General features: G+C 35.5%; 3 protein-coding genes, 1 long non-coding RNA gene and 1 other non-coding gene across 7 annotated transcripts; 2 read left to right on the plus strand and 3 right to left on the minus strand.

The window, feature by feature from the left end:
- The first annotated feature begins 1,587 nt into the window (after positions 1-1,587).
- LOC18992893 (L-ascorbate oxidase homolog) lies at positions 1,588-4,108 on the plus strand. Of its 2 annotated transcripts, none has more exons than XM_024152577.1 (6): positions 1,588-1,845; positions 2,171-2,270; positions 2,378-2,720; positions 2,989-3,354; positions 3,564-3,642; positions 3,746-4,108. In XM_024152577.1, exons 1-6 carry the CDS (start codon positions 1,615-1,617, stop codon positions 3,941-3,943), a joined length of 1,317 nt encoding a protein of 438 aa, XP_024008345.1. In that variant the 5' UTR covers positions 1,588-1,614; the 3' UTR covers positions 3,944-4,108. The 2 variants fall into 2 exon arrangements, with proteins under 2 accessions (XP_024008345.1, XP_024008346.1); XM_024152578.1 differs by having other exon boundaries at positions 1,720-1,845; positions 2,383-2,720.
- Positions 4,109-4,342: 234 nt separating this feature from the next.
- Positions 4,343-4,414, minus strand: TRNAP-UGG. Its single transcript has one exon. It is a non-coding gene; the product is annotated as a tRNA-Pro (tRNA).
- A 101-nt stretch (positions 4,415-4,515) lies between these two features.
- Positions 4,516-8,292, plus strand: LOC18992894 (putative tRNA pseudouridine synthase Pus10). Of its 2 annotated transcripts, none has more exons than XM_024152602.1 (15): positions 4,516-4,689; positions 4,829-5,163; positions 5,272-5,380; positions 5,570-5,681; positions 6,105-6,166; positions 6,303-6,374; positions 6,526-6,594; positions 6,687-6,767; positions 6,850-6,969; positions 7,056-7,130; positions 7,251-7,331; positions 7,496-7,569; positions 7,665-7,725; positions 7,807-7,862; positions 8,022-8,292. In XM_024152602.1, exons 1-15 carry the CDS (start codon positions 4,543-4,545, stop codon positions 8,095-8,097), a joined length of 1,530 nt encoding a protein of 509 aa, XP_024008370.1. In that variant the 5' UTR covers positions 4,516-4,542; the 3' UTR covers positions 8,098-8,292. The 2 variants fall into 2 exon arrangements, with proteins under 2 accessions (XP_024008370.1, XP_006416405.1); XM_006416342.2 differs by having other exon boundaries at positions 6,120-6,166; positions 8,022-8,291.
- Positions 8,293-8,406: 114 nt separating this feature from the next.
- On the minus strand, positions 8,407-12,200 carry LOC18992895 (prolyl endopeptidase). The gene is made up of 11 exons (XM_006416343.2): positions 12,004-12,200; positions 11,372-11,591; positions 11,076-11,276; positions 10,923-10,993; positions 10,657-10,819; positions 9,982-10,575; positions 9,507-9,887; positions 9,289-9,428; positions 9,064-9,199; positions 8,867-8,980; positions 8,407-8,722 (listed from the first exon to the last, which is right to left on the minus strand). The coding sequence occupies exons 1-11, from the start codon at positions 12,111-12,113 to the stop codon at positions 8,657-8,659; spliced, it is 2,196 nt and encodes a 731-aa protein (XP_006416406.1). The 5' UTR covers positions 12,114-12,200; the 3' UTR covers positions 8,407-8,656.
- A 2,414-nt stretch (positions 12,201-14,614) lies between these two features.
- LOC112084118 lies at positions 14,615-16,581 on the minus strand. Its single transcript, XR_002898097.1, has 3 exons — positions 16,012-16,581; positions 15,677-15,726; positions 14,615-14,888 (listed from the first exon to the last, which is right to left on the minus strand). It is a non-coding gene; the product is annotated as an uncharacterized LOC112084118 (long non-coding RNA).
- Between the last annotated feature and the right edge of the window lie 2,616 nt (positions 16,582-19,197).

Raw genomic sequence — 19,197 nt, forward strand, 5'->3', positions numbered from 1 at the left:
GGGTTGTTGAACGATTAGGAGCTGTAGGTTTCTTCTGCGGCATTTCGTCGAACACTTAAACTGCGTTTTGAAATTTTCACAATTTTGGCTTTTAAAGGAAGACATTTTACACTATTTGGAACTAGAAACTGGATGTCACGTGATTGCTTGGTGGTTCACCTCATGAACCAATCGATTAAAATTCAATGTGGTGAAAATTGGCGTTGGTGAGTAGTAAAACAGATCATCATTCGTTTTGTCGTTGAGTAGTAAAACAGATTTTTGAATCATCTAACTGGAGTGATGATGTTCTTATCTAGTTTAGTGACTATTATATATGCGATAGTTTGATATTTTTGTTTTCCTTGTGAACGAATTGAAGGGTCTTTAGGAATTTTGTTTTGTAGTATCAATAAACTAATTAAGGTTTGATGGTTACGTACTATTGGCAAACTTTTTTTGGGGGTCTGTAATTTCGGCATTCTACTCGTAAGCAAACAATTCAATGAAATCGATCTTGGATCAGCCGCCTGATGATTCATAATTCATCCAAAGGTGGATTTGGTGGTACTTTCTTAGTAATCGAATGTCCATATTAATCAGATAATCCATTTGATTCAATAAAGTTTTTTTTTTTTTTGGCTATCTATAAAGTAATTGATTACCATAACTGTACAATATATATCTTGACTAAACATACATCTACTTGGTAATAAACTAGGGAGTGGAGGCAAAAAAAAATCGTTTGGATTGGTAAATATAGGTATTTGAAAAGTACATAGGACATTAATCTTGTTGGGCTTGATGAGTAATTACAAGCTGATGGAGAAGACCAATCCTCAAGTCAGAGTTCAACCTATTGCCAAAAACAATCTTTGACCCTTTATTAAACGATTTCCACAAATATATATCCTTATTCCACACAAATATATATATACGTCTCATTTCTGACAAAAAAGGGATACATATATACGTCTCATTTTCTATATCACTTCACACTAAGGTTCGAATTGAAGAAACAGTTCTTCGAACATGAATATGGCGGCCAAAGGCGAATACGGCGGTGTTTTGGTTATTATGGGTTTACTATCGCATATAATTGCCATTGCGGCAGAAGATCCGTACAAATTCTTTGAATGGCACGTAACATATGGTACAATCTCTCCTATGGGCGTTCAACAACAGGTGCTTGCCTAATCTTTATATGGTTACACCAGTAAAATGTCGGACAAATTATTTCTCGTTCGTTTTATTTATGGATTATACATATGGTTTTGTTGACCGGATTATGATGATTCCTTGTTCCGTGTAGGGTATATTGATCAACAAGATGTTTCCGGGACCGGAAATTCGATCTGTTACCAATGATAATCTCATCATTAACGTATTCAACAAACTAGACGAGCCTTTTCTTATCTCATGGTATGTACGTTAACAAATGGTAACTGGTAAAATGTAAACATTAATTTTTGATAAAACCAAAACCATCCGGTCCAAGTCCAACTAATTAAGCATTACATCGATTTTTTTTTTTAACAAATATTTTGACTAACGAGAGCGAGTACGTCGATTCATTTTTTTTTTTTTAACAAAAGGGGCGGGATTCAAAATAGGAAAAACTCATATCAAGATGGAATGTACGCGACTACATGTCCGATCCCGCCGGGGAAGAACTACACTTACGCTCTCCAGGTTAAGGATCAGATCGGAAGCTTCTACTACTTCCCGTCGCTCGGATTTCACAAAGCCGCCGGCGGATTCGGTGGAATTCGTATCTCCACCCGTCCATTGACACCTGTCCCTTTCCCTCCTCCCGCCGATGATTACACTCTTCTTATCGGCGACTGGTTCAAGTCCAATCACAAGGTAACCCTAATTCTCCCCCTACGCTTCGAAATCGCGATCCTAAAACGCAATATATTCTGGTCGCGCTTTCGGCTGCGGTTTCGAATCGTCATCAGAATACTGTTGTAGATTTCTCTGTTATAATAATCGGACATACATGTGCAAATGTGCAATTGTTCATAAATGCTCATGTGTTTACACATTGGGAAAATGAATTGGGGGTAGCTGAAACATTTATTTTGATTCTTCACACAGAATGTTTGTCTTGGCAATGCAGCTTGATGTAGCCAAATGTTGTCACTTGCTTGGATTATTTGAATGATGTTTATTGAATTCTTTTGCGTAGGCCTTGAGAACACAGCTCGATAATGGCGGAAAGCTTCCTTTTCCAGATGGAATTCTCATTAACGGCCGCGGTAGCGGTGCTACACTCAATATTCAACCAGGTTTTTTGCCTTTCTTTGTCTCTGGTCTCGCTCTTATGTTACTTATAACGCCGTTTTCTCGACATTACTGATAAGGTTATGATGTGGATTTTTGACCTTTTACACAGGAAAGACATACAGGCTTAGAATATCAAACGTGGGATTACAAAACTCCCTCAACTTCCGCATCCAGAACCACGTGATGAAGTTGGTTGAAGTCGAAGGGACACACACTGTTCAGAACGTCTTCTCTTCGCTTGATGTTCACGTTGGTCAATCTTACTCGGTCCTCATAACGGCTAATCAGCCTGCAAAAGATTATTACATTGTGGTCTCTTGTAGGTTTACACCGAAGGTCCTCACCACCACCGGTGTTCTCCATTATAGTAACTCTGCTGGACCTGTTTCTGGACCTATTCCAGGTGCACCAACTATGTTGAGCTGGTCTTTTAACCAGGCTCGAGCTATAAGGTACTCTCTGCAGTTATTTGTTTGCCACAAGTTTGAAAGGCAACTTCTTCAGTATCATCTAGATTATAGGCTCCAAAGCGGCTGATTAGCGTAGAGGATATTCATGAAATATCCGCCTTATTTAGTGGTGCGCTCAAAGTCACCTTAAAGGCAAAAAGCTTTGGAGTTACTTGAATTTTACTTGTAGATTTTAGCTGGACTGTGTTGGTGGTGGAAGTAAGACTGATTCTTGGCTTGGTTTTTGAGCGGTTTTCTTTGTGTGTTGTAGGACCAACCTTACAGCGAGCGGACCAAGACCAAACCCCCAAGGTTCATACCACTATGGTATGGTAAAAGTCACGAGAACCATCAAGCTTGTTAACTCTGCTGGACAGATCAAAGGCAAGCAACGATACGGCGTAAACAGCGCATCATTTTACCCAGCAGACACCCCTTTGAAACTCGCAGACTACTTCAAGATTAACGGTGTATACAAGCTTGGAAGCATATCTGAGCAGCCCACAAATAAACCAATATTTCCTGCCACATCTGTCTTGCAGGCTGATTACAGAGACTTTGTGGAGATTGTTTTCGAGAACAGGGAAAGTATAGTCCAAAGCTGGCACTTTAATGGTTACTCGTTCTTCGTTGTTGGGTAAGTATCACTTCTTCTCTAAACTGTTTTCTCATCCCTTCTCTAATATCTCTTAACTATTCGTGTTTGCATTCACAATGACCACACGGTATGCTTAGTGGTAGCATTCTCTAAGACATGAGGAGTCCTTAAAAACGAAATGTCTGAGCATTTTGATCTCGCTATAAGTTATAAGTAATGATTTGTGGACTTGGCCGTCTAACTATCAGAATGGAGCTTGGGAAGTGGAGTCCTGCCAGTAGGAAAGTATATAATCTAAACGATGCAGTCTCACGTTGTACTGTTCAGGTGAGATTTCTCTAAATTTTTTAGATTTTGATCTCAAACAATTGGCTATAAATCGTGAGCCTGAGTTTGTGTCTAATGAGAACTGTTGGATGAATCCGTATAGGTATATCCAAGATCATGGACTGCAATATACGTAGCACTAGATAACGTAGGAATGTGGAACCTGAGATCAGAGTCGTGGGAGAGACAATACTTGGGACAACAGTTGTACATGCGTGTCTACACAACGTCGACGTCTCTTAGAGATGAATATCAAATCCCGACGAACGCTCTTCTCTGTGGTAGGGCCATAAAAGACTGACGTTTGAGACTTGAGAGTTAGATAGAGAGAACCTGAACTCGTTCTCTTCTTCGTTTGTTGCTTCCTTTTCTTCCTAAGGGAGAGTTTTCCATATAATAGTGTGGTTCATCATACATTTTTGAAACAAATCTAATTACAGAGATTTTCTCTTTATGAGTATATATATTTTCATCAGTTCTTTGGTACATGTTGAGCTTCTGGAACACATATACTTTTAACCTCGATAAATCTTTGGACGATAACTTTTGTAGTAAAAAAAATTACTAGAATCATTCAAGCTCCCACTACATTATAGTATAAAAGATTTGTAATCAAATTTGAGAAATTACAAGTTACATTGATGGCGGGTGACATAAGTGAATCTGAAAACTAAAGGAAGAAACAAAAAAAGAAGAAAGAGGGGCGTTCCGAGAATCGAACTCGGGACCTCTCGCACCCAAAGCGAGAATCATACCACTAGACCAAACGCCCTAGTTGCTATGCACCTCAAATAATTATTTATATATATAAATTTAAAACACACGTAAGCTTCCTTCGACACTGCGAGCTCGCAGCTTCGTTTCTAATTGACTCCGCCTTCTCCGATTTTTCGAAAAACAATGGCCGACGAAATGAAACCCGCGTCCGGCGACTCAGCCGGTTTATCCAACGGCCTCGTAAGCCATGGAGACTACAAAACAATGCGAGTGTACGAAACAGCTCGATCTCTGCATCCCGGTGCTGTAAAAGATCTGCTATCTCTTGGGGTCCGTACTCTTTTCTCTTGCTCTCAATGGCTCTTAGGGTTTCTCTTTCTTACCTCTTCTCCGTTCCGCGTCTAATCTGTTATTGAATTAGTTTTTTCTCCCGATTTTTGCTCAAGTCGTTTTATCTGTGCTCTTTTAGGTGTGCGAGAGATGTATTTTCCGATTGGTCGCCGTCGAGTCTTTTGATTCCGATTTTTCGTCAGTCTCGACGTCAACTCTCCGTATTTGGCTAGAATCAGGCGATGATGAAACTGGTTTGCCAGAGTCTAGCTGCTCCAGAATCTGCATTGTTTGTTTGGGTATATTGCAGTTCGTTTTTTCCGATGCCAAACAAACGCTGGTGAAATCTGATTGTAGTAGTGATTACGTCGCGAGGATAACGGACTTGGTGAAGCAGGACGGTCATGAGTTCGATAGCTTTGGTCTCGAAGTCTCTGTGCCGTCAACTATCACGGAGAATGAACGTGCAGTCCTGTAAGCTTCACTTGCATTTATGTTTGGCTTTTGGTACATGAAAACTTTGAATCTCCATATATGACTATTTTGTTTCTGCTCTAATGTTAGATGTTTCTACCTCTATAGGTCATACCTTAAAGGAAAGTATAGCAACGAAGCTTGGCTGCAGAGCGAAAAAAATTCTGTAAAGGATGCCTTAAAAGTTCTAGTCTTGGATCCACTTAAAACGTTGTTGGTGAGTCGGTTATCTGCTTAAATGTGGTTTCTGTTTTGAAAATTGTTGAGTTGCTTATGTTTTCACCTCTGCTTCTATTGTTTAGTATCTTATACAACATGATGTTTTAGCCTGCAAAATCTGCGGCAAGAGGACAGAACCTTAAAGATTGAACTTTTGCATGTCTCTTCCCTGATTTGTGTTTTGCAGGGCGCTAAATCAGATTCAAGCTCTTTTCACATCCGTTTGACATACTCTAAGACATTAGATGAGGCTCAAGGTGTGTCTGAAACAACTCATGAAAGAAAGAAGAGAAAAACAGGTAAGTCGATACTCTACAATTAGTTATTAGTTAGTTGAATTTTTGTTTGAATTCCTGATAAATCATCTATGAGAATTGACTGATCGTGCATACATTAGCACTTGAAATATCACACAGACTTGTGATGTTTAAGGAGTTTGTTGATGAAATAATAGTTGACCTTCATGAATGAAACTAGTCTATGGTGATGTCAGAAGACTCTTTGAGTTTTATGTTGACGTCTTTATCTGCGCTACTTTATTGTCTTCCCTAGATCATAGATGTCATATTTTATCTATATATGCATATATACTTTTTCTTTGATCTTGTCTAGCTTTAATGTTCCATGTCTTCTTATGACCGTGTATACACTTTTCAGACCTTGTAGATGTTCTTTATACACTTCTTATGACGGATTTTCCAAGTGCTATATTTTATGTGTAGATGTTGTTTATGCAGACGAAGAGAATGGATCAAACTCTACGCCCGAGAATTCATTCGAAAAGGTAATTGTTTGCATGTTTGACATTAAATTTATATTTGATTAGAACCCTTTTTCTGTCCACGCTGTCATTATTCGGCTTACATGAACTCATCGTCTCTACTTTTTTTTCTATTTTTTTCTTTTTTATATATTACCAGGTCTATGAACCCTGTATTTTGTCAGTTCATTGCAACAAGATGCCTATCTTTTTTAGTGGAAGATACTTTAAGGTAAGTCAATGTTTTCATGTTCTTAAGACATAGTATATTGTAACCTAGCCATTCATTTGTGTGCAAACAAATGGACTGAGAGATGACCAAGCAGACGCTAACCTCTTGTTGACGATTTATTTCAATTAATGGCTTGATCTTATCAATGCAGTACTCCAGAAATGTAAGTCAAACACGATGGATTATTGATGATGAAAGAATGGGCGAGGCATCTGTTGAGGTAGTCTCTTAGTGGTTATCTGGATTCTGGACATGTTCATATGATTCCAAAATATTATCGTGAATTGAAGAGAATTTTTTTTTTTTTTTCAGGAGATAATAGGTGGAAACATTCTTCCAGCATGCCTTGGGGATTCCTACAAGTTTCATGCTGCTGGCAGAGAAGATATTGATGTGATAAAATTTCCCTTTCTCCGATTTCATGTTTATATTCAACAAGTTTATATTGATGATAATATGAAAGAGCTCTATTCAGGTACGGATGTTGGGTTCAGGTAGACCTTTTTTGATCGAGGTTCAGAATTCTCGTCAATGCCCATCTCAGAAATCATTGACAGAAATTGAAGAAAAAATAAACAACTCAGAGAAAAAACTAGTAAGGCCTAATCAATTGAACGCATATGTTGTATCAGTTGATATGTACTAGTAATTGCAAGCTTACAAGCAGTATTTTGGCTGCAGGTCGGAGTTAAAGACCTTAGATTTATCGGAAGTCAGTGTTGGGCAATGATGCGTGAAGGAGAATCAGAGAAACAGGTCATTTTTTGTTACATCCTATCGAAATATTGTTACAACTTCAACTCAATTTATACTTTAGTTAGAAATGTAATGAAAACTAATCGAATTAACTACTCCAATGTTTTCTATATATTGCAGAAGCAATATGCTGCACTTGTATGGATTTCTCGTTCACTTGAAGAGAAAGACTTCAACTCAATTTCTTCTCTGAAAGAATTGGTAAGTCTCTCATTGCCCTTTATTTATCCTTTTATCGTTGTTTATCAAAGTATAAATCTTGGATCTAGAAGTCAACATAGGAAGAATCCGTTTTCTGTCCTCAGACACCGTTCTTTGTTCCTAATGCAAAGTGACTGTCTTCTTCTTTGTTATTATCGCTGCAGAAAATCTTGCAGAAGACACCAATAAGAGTGCTTCACCGACGAAGTCCATTGGAACGTGAAAGGACTATACATTGGTTAGTGATAATATATTAGTGAATTTAGGATTTTTCCTTACCTTGAAGTTTTCTTCTGTTTAGTAAGAGTTGGTCTTTGTGGTTCCATTACGCAGGATGAAAGTCGAAAAGATAAAAGGAAACTCTCACTACTTTCTATTGCATCTATGCACCCAGGTTGCAACATCTTCTAACTCAGCTTATTATAATGATCTTCATTTAAAAAGGTGGAAAAATTTAAGTTTTTCATTAATGCAGGCTGGAACATACATCAAAGAATTTGTTCATGGAGATCTTGGTCGTACCACTCCCAAGTATAAATAATTTAATTATCGATAATTAAATTATTTAAAGGCAACAACATATTATGAAGAATGCTAAGAAGAAAAAGCATTGAAGCATATTAATTAGAGAGTTTTTAATTTTATTTTTCGACACAATTAATTAAAGAGTTTGTTTCACTTTGATTGCAGCATGGGCTCAATTTTAGGATGCAGGGCAGAGATAATACAACTAGATGTGACTGATGTGAAAATGGGCGATTCTTGAAGTGCCAAGTTACACAATCCACAGGCTCTCTCACTAGGTCATTTTTGTTGTCTTGATTTTTATAAGAAACAAATCATTTTTTCCCCATAATTTATTAGTTTTATATTGTATTTTAATTTTTTACGATAGAAGATTACTTTGAAATAAAATTACAACGTGGATTCAGTCAGTGGTTGGGTAAAATTAGAATACTTGTACGTACTCAAAATCTTTTTCTTAGTGTATCTATATTGGATTGATGTATAAACAACACCAGATTTACCACCAAAAAAACCAGTTAAGATGCATAAACAGTTTTTAAATGTGCGAAAGAATTTTGAGACTTCAAAATTAGAATACTTGTACGTACTCAAAATCTTTTTCTTAGTGTATCTATATTGGATTGATGTATACTTCAGCTAATGGATGTTGTTTATACATCCATTAACGTGGTAGCATATCGTCCCAGCATTAGCTGAACACGGCATATGAAGTATATATATGATCTCTGTCGGTTAACAAAGTTAGACAGTAGCTCCCTCTTAAGACATAACAAGAAACTGATCTCTTCATGTCAACTTTAGTCGATCCATGAAGCATCCACCATCTTCGCCATGAACGCATATCTATCAGCCGCTTCGTCAATCTGTTACAACTCACAAACATTACACGCCACTTTCATCTTTTTATTCAATATATAAATGCTTGACAAAGTGTGACTAAACTTCGTCTAGTATATAATTTTGTATAAGAGCTCAAAGCAATCAAAATTTTATGTTATTTATATTACCATTTTTTGCGTTGGACGTCCTGCTCCATGCCCGGCTTTAACTTCAATTCGAGCAACTATAGGGTTCGTCTGTGGACTATTCTCTAAACTTAAACCTAATTCATATTGCATTGTCTGCAGAAAGCAAAACGGGTTTCAATGGAAGAGGAAGAAGAAAGAAGATGCACAAAGCAAACAAGAGAGAGACAGAGACAAACCGCAAGCAACTTGAATGTATGAAGTGGGACGACTCTATCGTCATGATCAGCAGTTAACAACATTGTTGATGGGTACTGAACAAACCGATCCGTCTTCTGTTCCCATGGCCTCTTCACATTATGCAGAGGCGAATACCTTTTTTATTTATCAAAGACTAAAACAATCAGATATCTCACCAAAAAAGGGAAGCTTTATGTTCGACCTGAACAAAGAAAATAACTTACTTAATCAGCCAATGAAACTCCTCTTCCTTGTCAGAACAACCAAATTCAGAGGTCCAAGCATGTCCTATGGTAAATTTGTGAAACCGGAGCATGTCCATGACCCCAACATGAGCCAAAGCACACCCAAAGAGATCCGGTCTCTGCATTACGGTTTAAGAAAATTTCATTATTTCACTATGTGTTTCTTATTTTCATGAGCTAAAATTTATATTCTGTACCTGATTAATGCAAGCCCCTATTAGAATCCCACCGTTACTACTACCTTCGATACAAAGTTTCCTCGGTTGCGTATAGCCAGCAGAAACCAGATACTCTGCCCCGGAAATGAAATCATCGAAGCATTTCTGCTTATTGGCAAGCGCGCCTGATTTATGCCATTCCTCACCATACTCTCCACCACCACGGATATTTGCAAAACAGAACACAGCACCAAGATGCCTACTAAGCACAATACGAGTTGCACTGAAAAACGGCGTCATGCTTGCACTAAACCCGCCATATGCATAGAGCAAACAAGGGTGTGATCCATCTAGCTCTATATCTTTTCTAGCCACTATAAACATTGGTATCTTTGTTCCGTCCTTACTCGGATAAAAGACCTGTAAAACATATTTATGGAGATATGGATTCAAAACAAAGTAAAGTCGGTTTTGCAGATTCAAAGCTTGTAATGGATAAATCATTTACATTTACCTGAGTGACTTGAAATGCTGTTCTATCGAATCCAGGTACAGCGATTTCACGGAATACCGTAACTTCTGGAGCTTCATTGGATAAGTCACATTTGTAGATCACGCCAGGAGTAAGGAAGCTTGTAAACCTAAAGAAAAAAGTGGTGTCTTTACGCCGAGCAAAAACTCCACCTACCGAACCAATATCTACAGGTAATCTGTGAAGCAATGAACCGGATTTCAAGTCTCTAATCTGCAGGATGTGTTTTACATCGCTCATGTAGCTCACAACAAGCTGATTTCCATTAACTACACAAGCTGTTGAGAGGACATCTTTCTCGTGTTCTGCAATAACATCAGTCCAATTGCTCGGTTCCTTGAGATCAACCCGAACTAACTTGTACTTTGGAGCATCTTTGTTGGTAAAGAAAGTAAACAATGTCTCGTCGTTTGCGATAGCAATGTACTGTGCGTCAAATGTGTCGATAAGCTTAACAAACGGAAGCAGGGCGTTGCTTCCTCGAAAACCTTCTAGACCATGAGGAAGTGATGAGAGATCACAGTGATAAACTTTGTTTACAGGGTCACAGCCTTCTTCAATTGTCATGATTAAGTACTGCATTAAGAAAAACATAACAGTGGGATTCAGAAAAAAACCCAAAAGTTAGACTACTAACTCAGAAATGGTTGGCTTTACCTTCCCATCATCAGTGACTTTAGATCCAAACATATGCTTGGGATTCTCTTGGTCTCTCCAGCATAACACATCTTCGGATTGATCCGTCCCAAGGAAATGGTAGTATAATTCATGGTAAAGGTTAGAATTAGTCTCTGTGCCAGCATCTATCTTCTCTCCCTCTCTGCAGCAACAAAACACAATCAGAAACAGTAATAAAGAACAAAAAAAACTCATCTTTTCAAACCATTTCCTCAAAAGTTTCCTAGTCAAAACACAAGACTCACTGTGGAGCTGGATAACGACTGTAGAAAAACCCTTTCCCATCATGTGTCCACGTAATTCCACTAAACTTAACCTGAATTCCACAAAAACAAAAACAGATTCATAGTCAAAGCTGAAAACTAATTAAAGAGTAATTCAATTTGAAGAAAGCTTACCCAAAATAAAGTATCAAGCTCCACTTTCTTATCTTCAACCTCCATCACTTTAATCGTTACCCAATCACTACCACTCGAGCTAAGCCCATAGGCCAAATACTTGGCATCCTCACTGATACTTAAAGAGCTTAAAGAAACTGTTCCATCATCACTAAGAGTATTGGGATCAAGCAAAATCTCTGCTTCAGAATCCAAATCATCCTGAAAACCCAATTTTAAAATCATGAAGTCGATCAACAAAATTGGAGATTCAAATAGAGTTTAATAAAAAAATATGATTGTATGCTTCAGATTACCTGAATATAAAGCACACTCTGAGCTTGAAGACCTGTATTATGGAAGTAAAAGTAACTGTTCCCTCGCTTAAAGGGCGTATCGTAGCGAGGATGATCAATAAGCTTTGTGATTTTCTCATGAAGCTTCTCCTTGGTTTCGCAAGTTTTCAACACTGAATCCGACAGTTTCACTTGCTTCTCTACAAATTCCTTCACTTCTTCAGCGTCAGGATCTTCCAGCCTAACAGAGAACCAACAAATTAATTTGTTAACCGAAAGTTAACCGAAGCAAATTACGATTGTCCCAAACCAGTACACGGTTGATGTAAAACAAACAACAATTATGAGCAAACAGACAAAAATTGGTCCATAAATGGGCCAACTTTTTAAAATAATTGGTCCAGTGGCCCAAAATATATATAAAGCTGGTCCAAAACAAAGCTCGGTAATCTTAAAAGTTAAAAATCCCATTTCATACAGAAAAAGAAAACAAAAAATAGCTTCGGGCAAAACAGCACAACATTCAAAACTCTCCGGTAAGACGAATATCCGTGAATTTTTTTTTTATTTTTCTTTCTCTGTGATATCAATAGGAGTAAACTCAATAACGTCATGAAGTAATGGAAATGCAAATGCAAACGCTTAATTTATACCAACGGTAAGGATCGGCGACTTTAACGCCGTGATAATCATCAACGATGGACTCATCCCGCCTCGCCGTCGGATACTGTAACCGCTCCACGAACGCCGAGAGAGATCCCATTATACAATTAACTTAAAACAAATCTCCGACGCAGAAATGGAAGAAGAAAAACAGAGTCACTTAATCAAGCCAAGTAGTAATTGGCTTTTAAGTTTCGTGGAGTTGAAGGAAGAAAATAAGAAATAGCGTCGATTAGGTATTTATAAGGAAAGCAGCGCGTGCGATTGAGATGAGATGTTTGGTTGAAGATGAAAGATGAGAATAAGGAAACGTGAGAAAATGGAAATAGCGCGCGCGTGAGAGATGATGCATCGAGTATCCCGTTATGTCGAAATTGTTTCGTGAATCTGTCGACATTTTTGGATGATGTCGCCATTTTTTTTCTAAAAAAAAGAAAATTGTAATTTACACAAACTTTTTGCTCCCTTTAATGCATAATCATGTGTAGAGATGGGTATTGCCAAAAGAAGAAAAATCCATTTGTACAGATTGTATTTACTGTTTTTTTGGGTTTTATTGTTTAGTTTGTTGTATTTTAATATATTATGTAGAAAAACATAAAATGGAAAACTATGTATAAATAAAATTCGATTCGTATAAAATTGATATTTTGAGTCTTACCACCTACAACATCTGTCAACACAGCGGAGTAGTCAATGCATGTGAGTAGAGTAACCAAACTAAATCCATATGATCGTACGTACATTATAATTTATATGTATAGTACACTATTCAATAATATTTTGGCATTTTACTATGTTCAGCCACCCAAATTCAATTATTATAAGAACATCTCCATTAGTGTTATTCTGAGTCTTTTAGAAATAGTTTAATATTTTTTTTGAGAGAGAAAAAAAATTAAAACATTAAAAGCAAAAAAAATATCCAACCAATCACAACCTTCCACCTGGCGTAAAAAACAGTCTCTTTATCTCTTATATAAAGAGTGATCCATCAAAATTTTGGAAAAACACCTAAGTTTTTGTGTCAAAATCTGGGTAAAAGACCTTAATGGAGATGCTCTAAACTTAGGTGTTAAATCTGGGTAAAAGACCCTAATGGAGATGCTCTAAACTTTTCCATTGTTATTCTATCTTAGACATATTCATGACTTATCAACGTCGCAGCCACAGATAAAGTATGACTGTATGAGAATTCAACTTAAAACAAATTGTGTTTTATTTATTTTATATTTTGTTTCCATTTATTTAATCGGTTGTTTTATTAAGATACATTTTATACTCCTATGTGATACATCTTTTTAATCGTTTCAATTTGAAATAATGTTAGATGAGTGCGTGATCGGTTAGCTTAAGTCATGTAAGCTACTTTGTTTGTTTTTTCCAACTTTTTCTTAAGAGTTTTACCAAATTCATCAGAAAAGACAAATATAGTGGCACGGGTAGTAGATTCGCATATCCTTTGAAATCTGCTTTATGTTAACATTTTACTTATTCTATACAAAAATCGAAGCCAAGTGTAGATGCATATCGAATCATGCTGTTATATACATGGCTTCCATTTACACATTAAGGTTGGGACCATTTTTTTAATTCAAAAGTAAGCCCAGCTAATTTTCTAAAAAAAGAAATTGTTATATCTAACCATTCTTTGTGTAAGTCATTTGGTCAAGATATTAAAGGTTTTAAAGGTTTCTATACCACTTCAAATTTGAGGTTCGATTCATGGAAAATACACTCTCTACGGATTCATGGAAAATACACTTTCTAATGATACAATATACAATAAAAAAAAATTAACTATTTTTACTGATAATTAAAAGCCTTTGATATTGATGTAAGTATGTAACACATACAATACAATAAAATCTAACAGTCATTAAAGTAAAGTTGTATTACAATAAGTCGTAACCGGAATGTGTAAGTCGGGTTTAAGGCCCATTTTATTAAAACCCAGTAAATTTTATTCCTGTAACGACGATGTTTGATTGATGGTACAAGTCGATCACCTTCTTCACCATACTTTCATTACTATATATCAACAATCAACTCATAATTATAATGAAAGATTCATTGGATTGTTTTTATTTATTCGATATACGCTGGTTGAGTTTATCGTTTATGCTCTTAAAAGACCTTATGTACGTGTTTGAATGTTTAAGACCCATTTTAAGTTCATATGTTTACAATGCGTTGTAAAAGTCTTTCAAAGCCCATTCTGAGTCGAAGTCACTAAATTTAATGTTCGTTCCAGCTGAAGTAATAATGTTCATATGATTAATTAATTAATTGATGATAACTAGTCCTTTTTTAAGGTAGAAATTCAGATTTCCTTTCGAGATAGATCATCTAGAGTACAAGGAAGTGCTAAAAGTAGGAGTTTTGACTTCGTTTTCATAACTTCACAAAACTTAAAAAAATCTCGAAAAAAGTCGGTTACTAAAATCTTTTACGTGAATCTTATGTATAAGTATAACCCCCCCGATACATATTAAATCCGCAAACTGGTTCTCCCTCACAGATCGAGCGATTGTTGATTACAATAATACCGAAACATTCTTAGAAAACTTTTAACAAAGAGAAAAATATTTATATGTAGGAGAGTGTCATGAATAACCAATGATTTGGAATTTTAAGCTTGATAAGTCGAATCTCTTTTATGATATCATCACCTCATTCTTCACCTCTTCCTTGATCAAGTATTAGAGCAATATCATTGTACAAATTTTTACAGATTTAAAAGATTCACCAACGACCACCGTGTCGTAATTAATGAAAAATTTGTAACCAATAGCCTCTCTCTTATTGGAGCTCCATGCAAACTTACAAAACTCATCGTCGCAAATTTTGTAGTGCTGCATTCACCTTCATTCACCTTGATTAAAAAATAAAACTTAGATATGAGTTTTGAAGCACTTTTTTTTTTCTTGAGAAACCAATATTTATTACTTAGAACATTATATTTCTGTGTTGCAGCTCATCGCTTATAACACTGAGACTCAAAGTGTGGAGGATTTTATGATCTGATAATAACAACCAAAAATACCAAACTAACTAGATCTCTACAAACTTGGTTTCTTTGACCAAATAACTATTTATCATGAGTTAATCAAGAGAAATTATCAAATATAATTTGGCTAACACCCCAAAGCTCGAACCCAAGTAAAAATACACAACCCTAGGAAAATTAAGGCACATAATCAAAATATATCCGTCTACTAACCAGCATTGCAAATATCATCAAAATATGATAGACACGAAACCCCTCATATATACACAAACACGCAAGTCATTTTAATTCGATGTACATTGGATCCCCTCATATGTCATATATACACCTAAAGATTTTAATAAACGTATGAGCTGCGTGTTTTGGCTATATAAGATCTTAAAGAACCATGATCAAGCAACAAATCTTAGCGGAAACGCAAGAAAATCAAGCAAGTTATGTATGATAAAAATAAAGCAAGCAAGTTATAAACTTGAACATATAGGTCAGGTCAAAAATGATACCAAATGAAGGAGTACACGTAATCTCTACTACTGTTTCTTCAACTTCAAATAAAATAAGGGAACATCATAATAACATCGTGGACTTCAAAACAAGATGCTTCTCTTTTCCCCCATTACTATGTTCTCAAAGTAAATCAAAACCTCTGTTACCTTTTTGGAGTTCTGGGTCCTTCTCTTTATCCCAGTGTTTAAACTTTTTTCTAGAAGACATTAAATTTCACTCATTAGTCAACCTTCCCACGATATTGTCCAAAGGTTTTATATCAGGAAAGAGGAAAAAAAACGAAGGTTACATATGGTTTTTGTAAAAGAAAAAAATCATATATACCATAATCAAGAAAGGTATACTATTGATCTAGATCAAAATAAAAGAACTCAGACAAGGATCAATATTAAAACCGACTTTACATATGAACTCAGATAAAAAAGGGAGCAAGAGAATCATAGATGAGAGAATCAATAGAATAGTTATATCTGAAAATTACCCCAGATCGAGCCCTGTCGTTGCCAAGTAACAGACTCACCCTATTCAGGACATTGATAAAGTTATGTATATATATCAAGAAGGTTTTACGAAGAAACCCTAACAGATGTCTATTGGCAGTATGCACACCTCCCTCTTTAAAACACAATACATACATATATACAGGTATACAGGATACACTTATTTACATAGAAGGAGGTGGACAGAATGCCAAAGAAATCTGTAAGAAACTCTTTGTCAAACCCTCATGACAGGAAAAGAATAAAAATTTAAAGATCCAAATGTTTTTTTCCCAGTGTTTCATTCAGGAACCCATATGATGAAATCGTATTCACCACATGGAGAGAGATACACAGATCTCTTTCTCTTGTAGTAGATGGTATAGTTATGTGAGAGAAGAAAGGTGTAGGCATATTTATTGAAGAGAAAATGAGGAAGAGAGAGAAAGGTAGAGGAAGAGGAGGACAGTCTCCGAGAGGCAGATGGGTTGTCTTTATGGTGCTTAGCTTGGCTTGAACTAAAAACCCTAGGTGGGTTGTAATGGAATAAGAAGATCGGTAGGAATTGAAATGACTACAGATCCACCAACATTAACAGAAAATCGTGGAAGAGAGATTAGAAAGAGAAAAAAACAAAATGAGGAAAATAAAATATATGTGGCTATTAACCATATATGTATTATTGGTTTATCTTGGTTAAGCTTCCATTTACTTAACCATATAACCATCTTGTATATATATGTATCAAACACATTTACAGAGAATTAATGAGAATGAGTTTCCCCTTCTCTCTCTAGTTAATAGTGGCTTTCTCGGAAAAATAAACTCATTTCTTTGTTGTAAAAGCGACTTTGAATAGTTTTCATCGTTGTTTCTTCACCAAACAAAAATAGTTAGCAACTTTTCAAACGGGGTTTACCTTTGCGCCTACCGTTTCCGTTTTCTTTTCTTTCTCTAATTTCTTTTTTCACCCTTTAATTTCTTGGATAAAAGAAATGTTGACGTCAGCAAAAGGGTGACCCAAAATTTTAAAATAACAACAGTCAACAGGTATAAAAATATGAGAATTTAAATTATTTATCATTACCGCTTCAACTTTTTACGAATTTTAATAACTTATTCGAGTATGTTTTTTTAAAAAAAAAAAAAAATAGTAATGGACTAATTAATGATGACTTTAAAGCTATCTCATTTTTGGCTGAAATATCAAAACAACTGGTTCAGCAATTTTGTTGTCTCGTTTTTCACCCAACTCATTGTCAAGACCGGAAGAGCATACAAATGAACAAATAGAATGTTGGAATCTAAATTGTATCGAATTTTATCGAATTTTAAAGTCTGATCGTAGTATTCACTACTTCGAGACTGAAAATGGATATTTTCAAATCATAACTAATTTTTTTGAACGTCACTGAAAAATATATACTACCTATACAAACGTTGCAAGACTAACAAAAAAATAATTAATTAGTATACAAACTAAACATGAATATATTGTGTGACTAATATAAATTATCATTCATTATTATATTATCAGATTTTGCGTGAGTACCATGCATGTGATGTCGTCACGTTGTCACGTTGATCAGTGATCACTACAACCGTTACTAACAAATTAATTACTATTAAAATGATCAATAGTAACGTAAATAAATCCGAAGTTACGGAATCGATATGTACCTGACCATGTACACGTTGCAGTTTATTTCAATGCAGAAGAAACGGAGAATAATGTTTTAATATTGTTTAGGGGTTAGCATAATATGGCGAATTATATTAATGTGAATTTCACAAAGTTCTGATCACTTCTGGTTTTTGCGACGGTACGAGACAACTTCCGATTGAGGGGGTCCATTTACAAGTCCACTAGAGGGGAGTGGATTACAGAATCCAAAGCTAAGGGTTAATTGACATAAATTAACTATGTCTAGGGCTCATTAAAGAAGGGTAAATCTTCTAGGATTAAAAAGGATCAATCTCTTCACTCTTTTTATCGAGATGGTCAGTCTCTATTATTATACTATTATAAGAAGAAACAATTGGAACGTCACAGATTAGTAATGGGAATTAAAACATCTTCCCTACCGTCGATTGATATGTCGCACTCATCACTACCACCACGACCTTCTTAATTATCCTTTATTCTTCTAGGGGTCTAGACAATTTTGCTTCGACGAATCCCTACATTTTTTGTTTATAAGTATTTTAACTATTTTCACACAAAACATTTATATGAATACACTCCCATAAAAAATTAATTATCCTTTATTCTTCTAGGGGTCTAGACAATTTTGCTTCGACGAATCCCTACATTTTTTGTTTATAAGTATTTTAACTATTTTCACACAAAACATTTATATGAACACACTCCCATAAAAATGGAGTTATAAATTCGTATGAACAATAATAGATCCATCTTTTAAAGTAATTAATAACAGCACCGACTAATAATACTACTCCCTCACTATTTAATGCCTCAAATCTATCCCCGCTACTATTTTATGCCATCAACCCTCCGATGCAATTTAAATTCACAGTTTTTTTCTTTGTTTTTTGAAAAATTTACTCAAAACATTTACTGTATACTTTTGTTTTCTTCCTGTACTATCAAATTACACCACAGAACCATTGCATTTTTATTTGTGACAGGTAGAAGTAGAACTATATATACGAATCTCCTTAACATAATAACATGTAATCACAGTATTGTAAGATCTAAAACCAACAAGTATGAGAGATATATGTGTAGTGGTTAAGTAGAAATGTATAGCAATGTTTTCTTTTAATAGACTCCTCTCACTGTTGCGTCTGTCTTTGATTTGATTTTTCTTATTATTGAAATAGGGTTTAAACGTTGAATCTGAGAACAACCTATCCCTATGGTGGAATGGGTTTGATATTTATTTGCATTCAATGATAATCAATGTAAATAACTGAAACCTCGGGTTTGTCGGGTTGTGAAGGTGTCAGTGTATGATTGAATCATTTAATAAATGTTTCAAATTTCTGCTTTCCAGACAATTACAGGCTATTGGGTTCGACATATGTATTGTAAGCTTTTAATTTTTACATTCAAGCTTATAAACAAATAGGTTTTTACATTTAAAAAAAAAAAGTAAAACCTATTTGTATCATCCTTTTTTCCCGAATATTTGTATCCCTTTTTAAAAGACTCTTTTCTGTGTGAT

The sequence above is a fragment of the Eutrema salsugineum genome, unplaced genomic scaffold, assembly GCF_000478725.1.
Source record: "Eutrema salsugineum unplaced genomic scaffold, Eutsalg1_0 scaffold_5, whole genome shotgun sequence".
NCBI lineage: Eukaryota > Viridiplantae > Streptophyta > Magnoliopsida > Brassicales > Brassicaceae > Eutrema > Eutrema salsugineum.